Source organism: Peromyscus californicus, unplaced genomic scaffold (assembly GCF_007827085.1).
Source record: "Peromyscus californicus insignis strain IS unplaced genomic scaffold, ASM782708v3 Scaffold_1__1_contigs__length_55948999, whole genome shotgun sequence".
NCBI classification, from domain to species: domain Eukaryota; kingdom Metazoa; phylum Chordata; class Mammalia; order Rodentia; family Cricetidae; genus Peromyscus; species Peromyscus californicus.
Genome location: NW_026294492.1, coordinates 28,736,386 through 28,747,746, shown reverse-complemented (window position 1 = coordinate 28,747,746; position 11,361 = coordinate 28,736,386). Strand labels below are relative to the sequence as shown.

At 46.6% G+C, this 11,361-nt stretch overlaps 1 protein-coding gene across 1 annotated transcript in view; it reads left to right on the top strand.

Annotated features, from left to right (window-relative positions):
- Positions 1 to 5,503: 5,503 nt before the first annotated feature.
- Positions 5,504 to 11,361, top strand: part of Eif2ak2 (eukaryotic translation initiation factor 2 alpha kinase 2) — a 31,655-nt gene continuing 25,797 nt past the window's right edge. Inside the window, exons 1-2 of the mRNA XM_052746310.1 lie at positions 5,504 to 5,672; positions 9,767 to 9,898. Of these exons, the coding sequence (XP_052602270.1) occupies positions 9,783 to 9,898 (116 nt within the window). The 5' untranslated portion in view covers positions 5,504 to 5,672; positions 9,767 to 9,782. The remainder of the gene's footprint in view (positions 5,673 to 9,766; positions 9,899 to 11,361) is intronic.

Sequence of the window (11,361 nt, the reverse complement as noted above, 5' to 3'; positions counted from 1 at the left end):
AACTGGGTTTATATAATTAGATAATAATTCATATAATTATATAATAATTCAATCAAATAGCCACATAACGGCAGTCAGGTAACATGTAATTCTGAAAAGTGCAGATGGTAACAGCTGTCATTTTTGAGCTCAAATTAAAGTTTGTCGTCTTTGTGAAGAGTTGGAACATTGTTGTCAATTTGTTATCCTAGAGTTGAACTCACAGAAAATGGGCTTCCAAATGCTCTACAGTTTCTTAAGTTTTTCTCATTCGGACACTTCTCCCCAAGGATCAAATATTTGTATTAGTTATCTCAGACGTTCTAGTGGGTGATATTCAAGTCTGACTCCGCAGTAATGTAAGGTTAACCGTAAGGTTAGTGAACTCCAAATTGATTCAAGGTAAATGCATCTTCATCTACTGTGGGCATGCCATGCCTATAGGTCTCTGGAAGCGCTTCTTTCAAGGGTCTTTATAGTTCTACTTGATACACTCTTTAAGTCAAAGCTAAGTTTATGGTTTTTGGACCATACAGATTTTTCTGCTGCCGGGCCACAAATAGTCATGTGGAACTAACAGAAGAATGTAGAGAATATTCTAGAAAGATTATCCTATCTGGCACTTCTCAATCATCCTAGCACCTGGGAAGCAGAGGCAGGAGGCTCACTACAAGTATGTAGTTGGTCTAGTCCAAACAAGTTCTAGGCCAAATGGGGCTCCAGTCAGACCCTGAGTCAAACCATCAGACAAAGCAAGAGAAAACAGACTGCTGGGATACAGTGAGCCAGAGACTCTTCCTGGAGGTCACCCAGGGGTGGGAGGAGTTTGCATCCCCCCTTCCCCCAGAGTAGGCCGTGGGCTCAATTCCTCAGAATGGTCAGACCTCAATTAGCCCTAATAAACTAGCCTAGATCTACCATAACAAAGATCCAAAGCAAGCCTTAGGGATCAGAATGAAGGAAAGTAATGTACTCTTTGCCAGTTGAATAAAACAGAAACAGAGCAAAACTGCCAGTCAGGCATGATGCTGCTCCCCTATGATCCCAGGGAAAACAAAGTAAGACCAAAAATCCTCAATGTTTTCAAAATGAAATGATCAAAATAAAGCCCTCAGCACTATGTCTGCCATCCAATCAGGATTTTCCAAGTATACGAAGAAGAAAACGTGATATATAACCAAGAACGAGAACAATTAATAGAAACAAACACATAAATAAATGATTGAGATGGGGAAATCAGCAAACACCTTTAAAGAGATAGTACACATCTTATCGATGTGCTCAAAAAGCTGGGCATGGTGGCACACACCTATAACCAAGCACTTGGCAGGCTGGGGCAGGAGAGTTGTGAGTTAAAGGCCAATCTAGACTGTCTAACAAGATCCTGCCTCAAAAAGCCGACTTACATACAGGAGGTTTCAGCTGTCTCCAAACGTTAATTCAACAGCTAAATGCATGTGCTATATATAGTCAAACACATATGTACTTAAAGATACAGAGTAAGCCGGGCGGTGGTGGCGCACGCCTTTAATCCCAGCACTCGGGAGGCAGAGCCAGGCGGATCTCTGTGAGTTCGAGGCCAGCCTGGTCTCCAAAGCGAGTTCCAGGAAAGGCGCAAAGCTACACAGAGAAACCCTGTCTCGAAAAACCAAAAAAAAAGAAAAAAAGATACAGAGTAAGATAAATGTTAATTCAACAGCTAAATGTATGTGCTATATATAGCCGAACACATATGTACTTAAAGATACAGAGTAAGATAAACTTGATAAGAGGGGGAAAGGATGATTAAAAATGACTCAGATGGACACGTTAGAGGTAAAAGCCACAATATGAAAGAGAGAGTGGGAAAAATTTGTAGACAACATGAGCAGGGACTTAGTGACCTATGGGGCATTAAAGGAAATACAAATGCAATTGAAATTCAAAAGGAAATGAAGAAAGAAAGGAAAAAAAGGAAGGAGGGAGGGAGAAGGGAAGGAAGGAAGAGAAGAAGGTAGGAAGAGAAGGGGCTATGTAAAAATAGATAAAGAAACATTATGGCTGAAATTTTTCAATTCAAATATTTAGAAATTCACAAATCCAAAAGGTTTAACAAACAACATAAAAAAAATAGGTGGTACCAAATCACAAAGTGGCAGGAAAGAAATGTGAAATTGAGTGTCTATTTCAAAAAACTAATGAGAGAAAAAGTTTCACCCTTAAGGGACAAAAAGCACTTCCTCCATGAGAAATTTGTTTGGGGCTCACTGAGGCTCTGCGATCAATGGGCACATTTCCTGCCCTGGGACCAGGTCAGCCTTGATAACTCGATCCTGATAAACTCTCACTAGTTGCCATAGCTTCTTAAATGAGCACTGGATTACCTGGGGAGAAGTTGACAGCGAGGTCTCCATGCCACCTGCTCGCAAAAGCTTCTGCAGAAAGGAATGCCTTTCCTGAACATTCTTGAGGGATGGTCACTCACGTCTGCTCACTCTGCCCATTCTGTTCTAGGTGATTTACTCTCAGCATCTCCAAAGGCCTCCTTAGCACCATCCCTTCCATATCTCAGCACATCTGGCTGAAGTGTTAGCCACCGAAGGAGGTGCCTTTGGATCTTCCTGGAGACTACGGTTAGAGAGGGAGCGGACAAGTTAGGCATTCTTCTCCTCCCAATATTCTCGACTCCCTGAGTTGGTGGGTGTTTTGTTTTGAGATTGGCCTGTAATGTAGGCTGGCCTCAGATTTGCTATGTAGCTGGAAATGACCTTGAACTTGGTGGTCCTGTCTTCACCTCCCCAGTGCTGAGGTTACAGATCTGGACCACAATGTCTGGTCACTGCAATGTGGGGGTAGAAACCATGGATGGCAAACATTCTATCAGCTGAGCTACATCCTTGACCTATGTTCCTTTCTTGAGACTCGATCTCATGTAGCCCAGGCTGGCCTCCAACTTACTATGATCCTCCTTCTGGTACCTCCCAAGTGCTGGGATAACAGACAAGCACCACCACACCCACCTCTCCCTGGATGTTTTTAATTCCTTCACCTGGATTACTTGACACTCCAATTTCATTTCATGAGGACCACCATGCAGTGGGTAGCTGTTCCATCTTTGACCTGGAAGTACCACCCCCTTTGAAGCTTCAGTAACTGTCACGCCTACAAGGCAGAGCTGAGAGAGGACCCCTAAAGACCCGAGATCCGGATGGGAGCTCTTTTGGTTCCTGGATTCTGGATGCTGAAGGTGGACGGAGCAGAGTTCTCCAGAGAACACCGCCGGACTGCACTACACCTTTCCCAGACCCCGTAACCTATCCCTTCACTTATAAGTTACCCCACAAAATAAACCTCCCTTTTAACTACACGGAGTTGCCTTAATATTTAAGCTAATACCACCACTGTGCTCAGTCTTCAGGACACCACCTGAGCGGACCACTGCAGCCACGCTCAGCTGCTGGAGTAGCACATCTACCTCCTTCAGGCCATCTTCAGAATCATGTCCATTCCTATTTCTTGGGTTTCTGTTTACAAATGAGTAGCATTCCTTGGTCATGTAAACTATCTTCTTTCTGTCAGATTTTGTCCATATCCTTTTGGAGTGTGTTAACCTCTAATTCTAGTTGTGGGGGTGAAGGGAGAGGTAGGGAGGGGTTGTTTGGTGAGCCAGCACCCCCTATTTCTTTGCAGGCGACTACTTCAGGTTCTTCATTCCGGGAGATGCCAGCCTCATCGAACAAAGATCAGAAAGACTTTTGGGACAGTAAGATTTGAGAGGGCAAAAGCCCTTGGATCCATCCTAATCCATCTACTTTCCCAGGATTGCTTTCTTTCCCAACAGAAGAGACTGAGTGAAGATTTTGTAATTCTGCAGCTCATAACATCAGGCTCAAGACCAGATTTTTAAATCAGCCAAGAGACTACAAGAAATAAAAGATCGGGGTTGGGGATTTAGCTCAGTGGTAGAGTGCTTGCCTAGCAAGCGCAAGGCCCTGGGTTGGGTCCTCAGCTCCAAAATAAAATAAAATAAAAATAAAAATAAATAAAAGATCTTTGGGGGTAGACATCACAGCATGTGTGGTATGCTCATGCTTGAGTTTCTCATGCGTTTCTTAAACTATCTTGGGAAGATTAGAGGCTCCCTGCCCCATTGAATGTTGCTTCCATAGCCACCTCACACTTGCAGAACTTACAGAGGACATAGCAAATACCCATCTCTGACAGAACCATCTTTTTACATTTTATTTTTTATGTTTTATGTATGACTGCTCTGCATGTATACCTGAATGCCAGAAGAGGGCATCAGATCCTATTATAGATGGTTGCTGGGAACTGAACTTGGACCTCTGGAAGAGCAGCCAGTGATTTTTTTTTTTTTAAAGAAATTGTTTTATTCATTTCACATACCAACCACAGATTTCCCCCTCTCATCCCTCTTCCCGCTCCCCCCCCCACCAGCCTACCCCATCCCGACCCTCCAACCCCTCCTCCAAAAGGGTAAGGAGTCCCACGGGGAGTCAGTAAAGCCTGGTACATGCAGTTGAGGCAGGTCCAAGCTCCTCACTCCTGCATCAAGGCCGAACAAGGCATCCCACCATAGGTAATGGGCTCCAGAAAGCCAGCTCCTGCACCAGGAATAGAACCTGATCCCACTGCCAGGGACCCCTCAGACAGACCAAGCTAGCAGCCAGTGATCTTAACCACTGAGCCATCTCTCCAGCCCTGACAGAGCCTTTTTAATCACTTGGAAATGTGGTTAAAAGATAGATGGTTACGCCTCGGGCCTGCCTAAATGTCCCAGCAGAGGCTCGCATTAGAGAACTGAAATCACAAACCCGATCCACGCGTAAAAGAAACTGTAGACTTAGTCCGTTGCCATCCTACCTTACGAAGAAAAGTAAAAGAAAGGTGTGGTCTGTCTTGACACTGTATACATAATAAATAAATAAATCAAAGAAAGAAAGGAAGAGAGAAAGAGAAAGAAAGAGAGAGAGAGAGAGAGAGAGAGGGAGGGAGGGAGGGAGGAGGGAGGGAGGGAGAGAGGGAGGAAGAAAGAAAGGAAGAAAGAAAGAAAGAGAGAGAGAGAGAGAGAGAGAGAGAGAGAGAGAGAGAGAGAGAGAGAGAAAGAAAGAAAGAAAGAAAGAAAGAAAGAAAGAAAGAAAGAAAGAAAGAAAGAAAGAAAGAAAGAAAGAAAGAAAGAAAGAAAGAAAGAAAGAAGAGAAAATTAGATGTGATCATTGATCCGGGGACCTATTAAGCACCGCGAACAGGACATTTGAGTGTCTCTTCCCCTATCCCCCCACCCCCACCCCCCAGCAGAGCTTTCCCAACTTAGGAGACTGGAAATGTCCAGAAGCCCGGGAAAGCACCTTGATCGAAAGGCGCCACTGTAGCTGCGCGGGGGTGCCGAGGCTATCCCGATATTGGCTCCCGCGCGCCGCTGGCACGGAGGAGCCACGCCTGCCGGGCGTCTTGCAGCCAATGCGGGCCGGGCTGAGGGCCGGGAGGGGCTGAGGGCCGGGAGGGGCTGAGGGCCGGAAGGCGGAGTCCGTGGGGAAACGAAACAAGAGTGAATGGGCCTGGTCTGGTCACTCTGACCGTGAGCTGCGGCGGTAAGGGGGGGTGGGCGGCCCCCCGGATCGCAGACCCAGCACCCGAAGCGCAATTCGATTCCTAAACCGGAGCGCGGGCCACTGTCCAGATCCAGGAACGCGGTAAGACCCGAGGGCTACTTTCCCACTCTTCCTGGACAGCGGCGGGGGGGGGGGGGGGGGGGGGGGGGGGGGGGGGAGGGGGGGCAGGGAGGGCGGGGCGGGGGCAAGGGACCTAGAAAGAAAGTGACAAGCCCGATGGCCTGAAGATCTGGAGGGAAATCTGGAAGCCCGAATGACCCGGAGACTGGCTAAACACCAGGCAAAGACTTGGGGCTGCACTGTTGACGGTCTTCCAGTTGGCGGGCCCCTGGGTCAGCCCGGTCCCGCTCCCTACGCCACCTCTCCACCTTGCTCTTCTCCATGTACCTGAGTTTCCTTCAAGTCGGAACCCGATGCTTGCTTTCCGGCTAAGACTTCCGCCATACGAGCCCCTGCGGTCACGCAAAGCCCCCCCCCCATTCCCCCATTGCCCCCCCCCTCACCCCCCCCCCCCACTTCCCCACCTCCCCAACTCCACCCCCGCTTGACCACCACCTTCAGACTTCCTTGGTACTTCTGGGCCACAGCCAAGTACCCTTCAGCTCCTGGGCCTTTATGGTGCCTTGGCCTACTTCCTGGAAAGCCCTGCCCCCCCCCCCCCCCCCCCCCCCCCCCCCCCCCCCCCCCGCCACCCCAAGTCATTGCCATGGGCAGATCCCTCTGTATACCCGATCCTTCTCTTCAACTGTATGAGCCACCTTCCCTGAGCAAGAAACTCCCCTCGGCCCTCCTTGCCCCACCCTTGTATTTTTGTACCACGATTTGTCTGTATCCTTCTACCAGTAAGATCCCAAGAGCAGTTTTTACTCGCTTGTACAATCCTAGCACCTGATGCTAGGATTCTAGACAAATGGGATTTCCTGTTGCACGTTTAGTACTCAAAGTACCTTGCCTCCCAGAAACTAAAGACACTCTCCAGGCAGGCTAAAGACACTGCCCAGGGCCTTAGAATCTCGTGCAGATTGTGCTGGCCTTCTTCGGGTTACCCTGGGAACCTGACAGGGCCCGGAACACTGTTTGCGGTTTGCTCGTTTGTATATCAGATAGGAGTTGAATGCATGTGGTATGGGAAGCGGCTGCTGGAAGGGCCACAGGCTTCTGGGGGTCTACAGCTTGCAGGGAGTGAAGACCAGTGTCTTCGGGACCCAGGTGGGACAGGCAGGTGGCATTTACTGGTGCATGGGATGGACAGTTCTTTGAGTGAGTGAATACCAGCTCTAACTGCTTCCTGGTGAGCGCACCGATTCGTTTATTGAGCAGTCCAGGCTGCGGTGAGGGTTGTGAGGGGGAATGATACTAGATGCCCTTGCAGCATCAAAGAAGGCCAGGCCCATCCTGACAGGTGAATAAAAACTGCCCAGTTGCCGGGCGGTGGTGGCGCACGCCTTTAATCCCAGCACTCGGGAGGCAGAGCCAGGCGGATCTCTGTGAGTTCGAGGCCAGCCTGGTCTCCAAAGCGAGTTCCAGGAAAGGCGCAAAGCTACACAGAGAAACCCTGTCTCGAAAAACCAAAAAAAAAAAAACCAAAAAAAAAAAAAAAAAAAACTGCCCAGTAGACAGAGGGCTCCAATTCATAGGAGTGTGGACTGGAAGGGACCTTGGTGTTCATTCATTCCCTGATGGATTCATTCATTCATTTGTATCAAGCCCCTGTCATTTTTCAGTTACAACTGTTACATTTTTTTAAAAAAATAATGGATTTACTTTTTATTTTTAATGATCTATATATCTGTGTGGGGGTATGTACATGTGAATTCAGGTTCCTTGGAGGCCAGAGAAGGCGTTAGATCCCCTGAAGCCAGAATTACCAGGAGGTTATGAGCTGCTTGACATGGGTGCTGAGAACCAAACTTGGGTTCTCCGGAAGAGCAGCCGTGCTCTTAACTGCTGGGTCACCTCTCCAGCTGTACATTTATTTATTTAAATTTATTCTTTTAGTGTGTGTGTGTGTGTGTGTGTGTGTGTGTGTGTGTGTGTGTGTGTGCATGTGCTTCAGTAAGCCTGTCACGGTCAGATGACAACTTGTGGAAGTCGATTCCCCTTCCACCACGTAGGTCTCAGGGATTGGACTCAGATGGTCAGTCTTGGCGGTAAGCTCCTTTTACCTGCTGATCCGTCTTGCCAATCCTGGTGAGAACCATCACAGTGTAGGTAGAATGTAATGCCACAGCCTGGAGGTGATCACCAGGACAGAAGGGAAGGAGGGAATAGGAGACTTGAGGACTGAGCCCCCTGGGCAATATTTAGATGAAAAAGAAGATGAAGAGGGACCAGGAAAGAAGGCAGAGAAGGCACAGTTTGTAGGAAAGGGTGAGAACCCGGGTGTCTCACAGTCCTAAGCCAAGGAGATGGGAACGAGTGACCGACATGGATTATTGGATTTGGCAATGAGTAAGCCATTGGGAACTTCACAAGAGCAGTCTTGGTGGCTTGCAGAGGCTCCAGAATCGGAACGATGCTTTAAGACAGTGCGTCTCAACCTTCCTAACGCTGAGACCCTTTAATACAGTTCCTCATGTTGTAGTGACCCCCACACCATAAAATTGTTTCGCTGCTACTTTATAACTGTAATTTTGCTGCTGTTAATGAATTTTTTGTTTTTGTTTGGTTTCTCTGTGTAGTTCTGGTGCCTGTCCTGGATCTCGCTCTCTAGACCAGGCTGGCCTCAAACCCACAGAGATCCTTCTGGTTCTGCCTCCCAAGTGCTGGGACTAAAGGCATGCGCCACCGCCACCCGGCCGCTGTTAATAAATCTTAATGTAGATATCTGATATGCAGCCCCTGTGAAAGGTTCTTTCAACCTCCAAAGGGGTCTTGAACCACAGGTTGACAACTGCTTCTTTAAAAGATTACAGTGTGAAGAATCTTGTTTACAATTTAAAAAGGAAAATTACATTTTATGTGGTGTTGGGGATCAAACTTGGGGCTTTGTGCATGCTAGACAAGCTCTCTACCCAATGAGCTATGTCTGCAGCCCACTAAACCTCACGTTTTAAATTTTCCTGTTCGGGCTTGGGGATTTAGCTCAGTGGTAGAGCGCTTGCCTAGCAAACACAAGGCCCTGGGTTCGATCCTCAGCTCAAAAAAAAAAAAAAAAAATTCCTGTTCGCTTTTAAGTAGATATACAGAAACATAAAATTTTCCAGAGTTCTTGGGCACTAGGTGATGTTTTGATGATATGTATACATTGTATAATGTCCAAATCAGGCTAAATGTATCTATGGCAAGAAACATTTTTTCCTTTCTTTCTCCTGGTAATGCCACTGAGTATCATTTCACTTTTTTGTCGGCCATTGCTGTGCCTCCTTTGGAAAAATAGCACTCAAGTCCTTTGTCTATTTTCTAAATAGTATGTGTGTGTGTGTGCAAATTAATGTATGTACACATAGTTGTGTGTGCATGTGTGTGTTGTATATGCACATAGTTATGTTCATGTACATGTATATGTGTGTATGCTGTATGTGTGTGTACGTAATCATGTTTGTGTACATAGTTGTGTGTGTACATGTATATGTGTGTGTGCTGTGTGTGTACATAGTTATGTGTGCGCATGTGTGTATGTATAATATATAGCAATATACGCATATATAGCCTTGTTTTCAACATAAAAGCTGTCATTCCACTCCTACATTTTTTATGCCTTCTCAGGCAGATAAACAGACTGGAACATCTCTTAAAGATTTATTTATTATGTATACAGTGTTCTGTCTGCACGGCTGCCTGCAGGCCAGAAGAGGGCGCCAGATCTCATTACAGATGGTTGTGAGCCACCATGTGGTTACCAGGAATTGAACTCAGGACCTTTGGAAGGGCAAGCAGTGCTCTTAACCTCTGAACCACCTCTCCAGCCCCAGACTGGAACATCTCACTCCTTGGAAAACAGGAGTGGAACAAAGGACAGGGCTCTCTTTCCTTGGTCAGTAGTTTTGAAAATAGATGGGTTAGGAGGAGAGGAAGAAAGATTCTGACACAAAGTGTTCTCTGAATTTACGTGGGGCTGAGATGAGTCACAGAGAGAAGAGCCACTCTCTCCCATGGTCTCCTCTGGTGGGTTGGGAAAATCAATCAGATGTAGTCTGTTAGTGTCCTGTGTGCAGACGCCTCTTCAATTGCAGGTTACTGGAAGGAAAAATGGCCGGCGACACACCAGGTTTCTACATAGACAAACTTAATAAATACCGTCAGAAGCATGGAGTAACAATTACGTATAAAGAACTTGATACTACAGGACCTCCACATGACAGGAGGTAAGTTGCCATCAGAAGAGGTATGAGGAGGGCCAGAGAGGTGACTCAGTGGGTAGGAGTTCTTGCCGTGTATGAAGATCTGAGTTCGAATCCCTAGCACCCACATAAAAAAGCGGAGCGTGCCTGAGTACGTGCCCGTAAATCCAGCACTGTGTAGGGCGGAGACAGGAGGGTTGCTGGGGCTTTCTGTCTACTAGCTTAGCTCTAAGTCTCGTGAGAGACCCTGTCTCGAGAGACTAAGGCAAAGAGAGATAGAGCGGGCTACCTGGAGTCTTTTTGACTTTTGGGTGCACACACACAATTCACTCCCCCAACATGTGCATACATCACACACAATCTACTGAACACACACATATACACACTCTCTCTCTCTCTCTCTCTCTCTCGCTCTCGCTCTCTCTAAAAAAAAAAAAAAAAAAACCAAAATGACGGAAGGAAAGAAGGAAAGTATGACACAGATACACAGATAATGGAGGTGTAGCTCACTGTTAGAGCATGTGCTTAGAATACACAAGGCCTGAATTCAATTCCAGGCATTTGAAAGGGAAAGTAAAAGGTAAAAAAAAAAACAAACCCGAACAAACAGTAGAAGGTCTGTCCCTATAAACGTAGAGGACGAGGAGACAACCACAGTGCAATTCGGAAGTTCAGTACCTCGGCTCCTTAGGGAAGCTGCGGAGTCCTGGCAGATCTGCTAACCGCTGAGGACTCGAGAAAAAAAAACAACGGGGGACTGGAGCAATGACTTAGCGAGTGAAGACATTCGCCACCAAGCCTCATGACCTGAGGCTTTCTCTGGGACCCACACAGTGGAAGGAGACGACAGATTCCCAAAAGCTGTCCTCTGATTTCCAACAAGCGTGTCCTGTCATGAGCGCACAGACGACACACGCAGACACATATCCCACCCCCACGCTAAATCAAGAGGGAAAAAAAAAAAACTAAGCACAGTAGCTCATGCTTATAATCCTATCTCCTGGGTAGCTGAAGCAGGATTGTTGTGAGTTTGAGGCCTGCCAGGGTTATATAGGGAGACACTGTGAATAAATAAATAAACAAATAAATAACAACAACAGCAAGTAAAATGGGGAAAAAAATACAAACTTCTTCATTTCAAGAAGACATTGTGGGCTGGAGAGATGGCTCAGCAGTTAAAAGCACTGACTGCTCTTCCAGAGGTCCTGAGTTCAATTTCCAGCACCCACATGGCAGCTCACAACTGTCTATAACTCCAAGATCTGACACCTTCACACAGTCATACATGCAGGCAAAACACCAATACACGTAAAATAAAAAATAAAGAAAAATCAAAAAGAAGAAGACATTGTTATTGTGGTAGGTGCTTAAATTAAGTACACACTGAGCATGAGTTTGAGTCCTGAAAGGTACTTGTGGGGCAGTGGCGACCAGAGTGCTTGTCATGAGCTAAATTACAAGCTGTATAATATGTTGTAAATACTGTC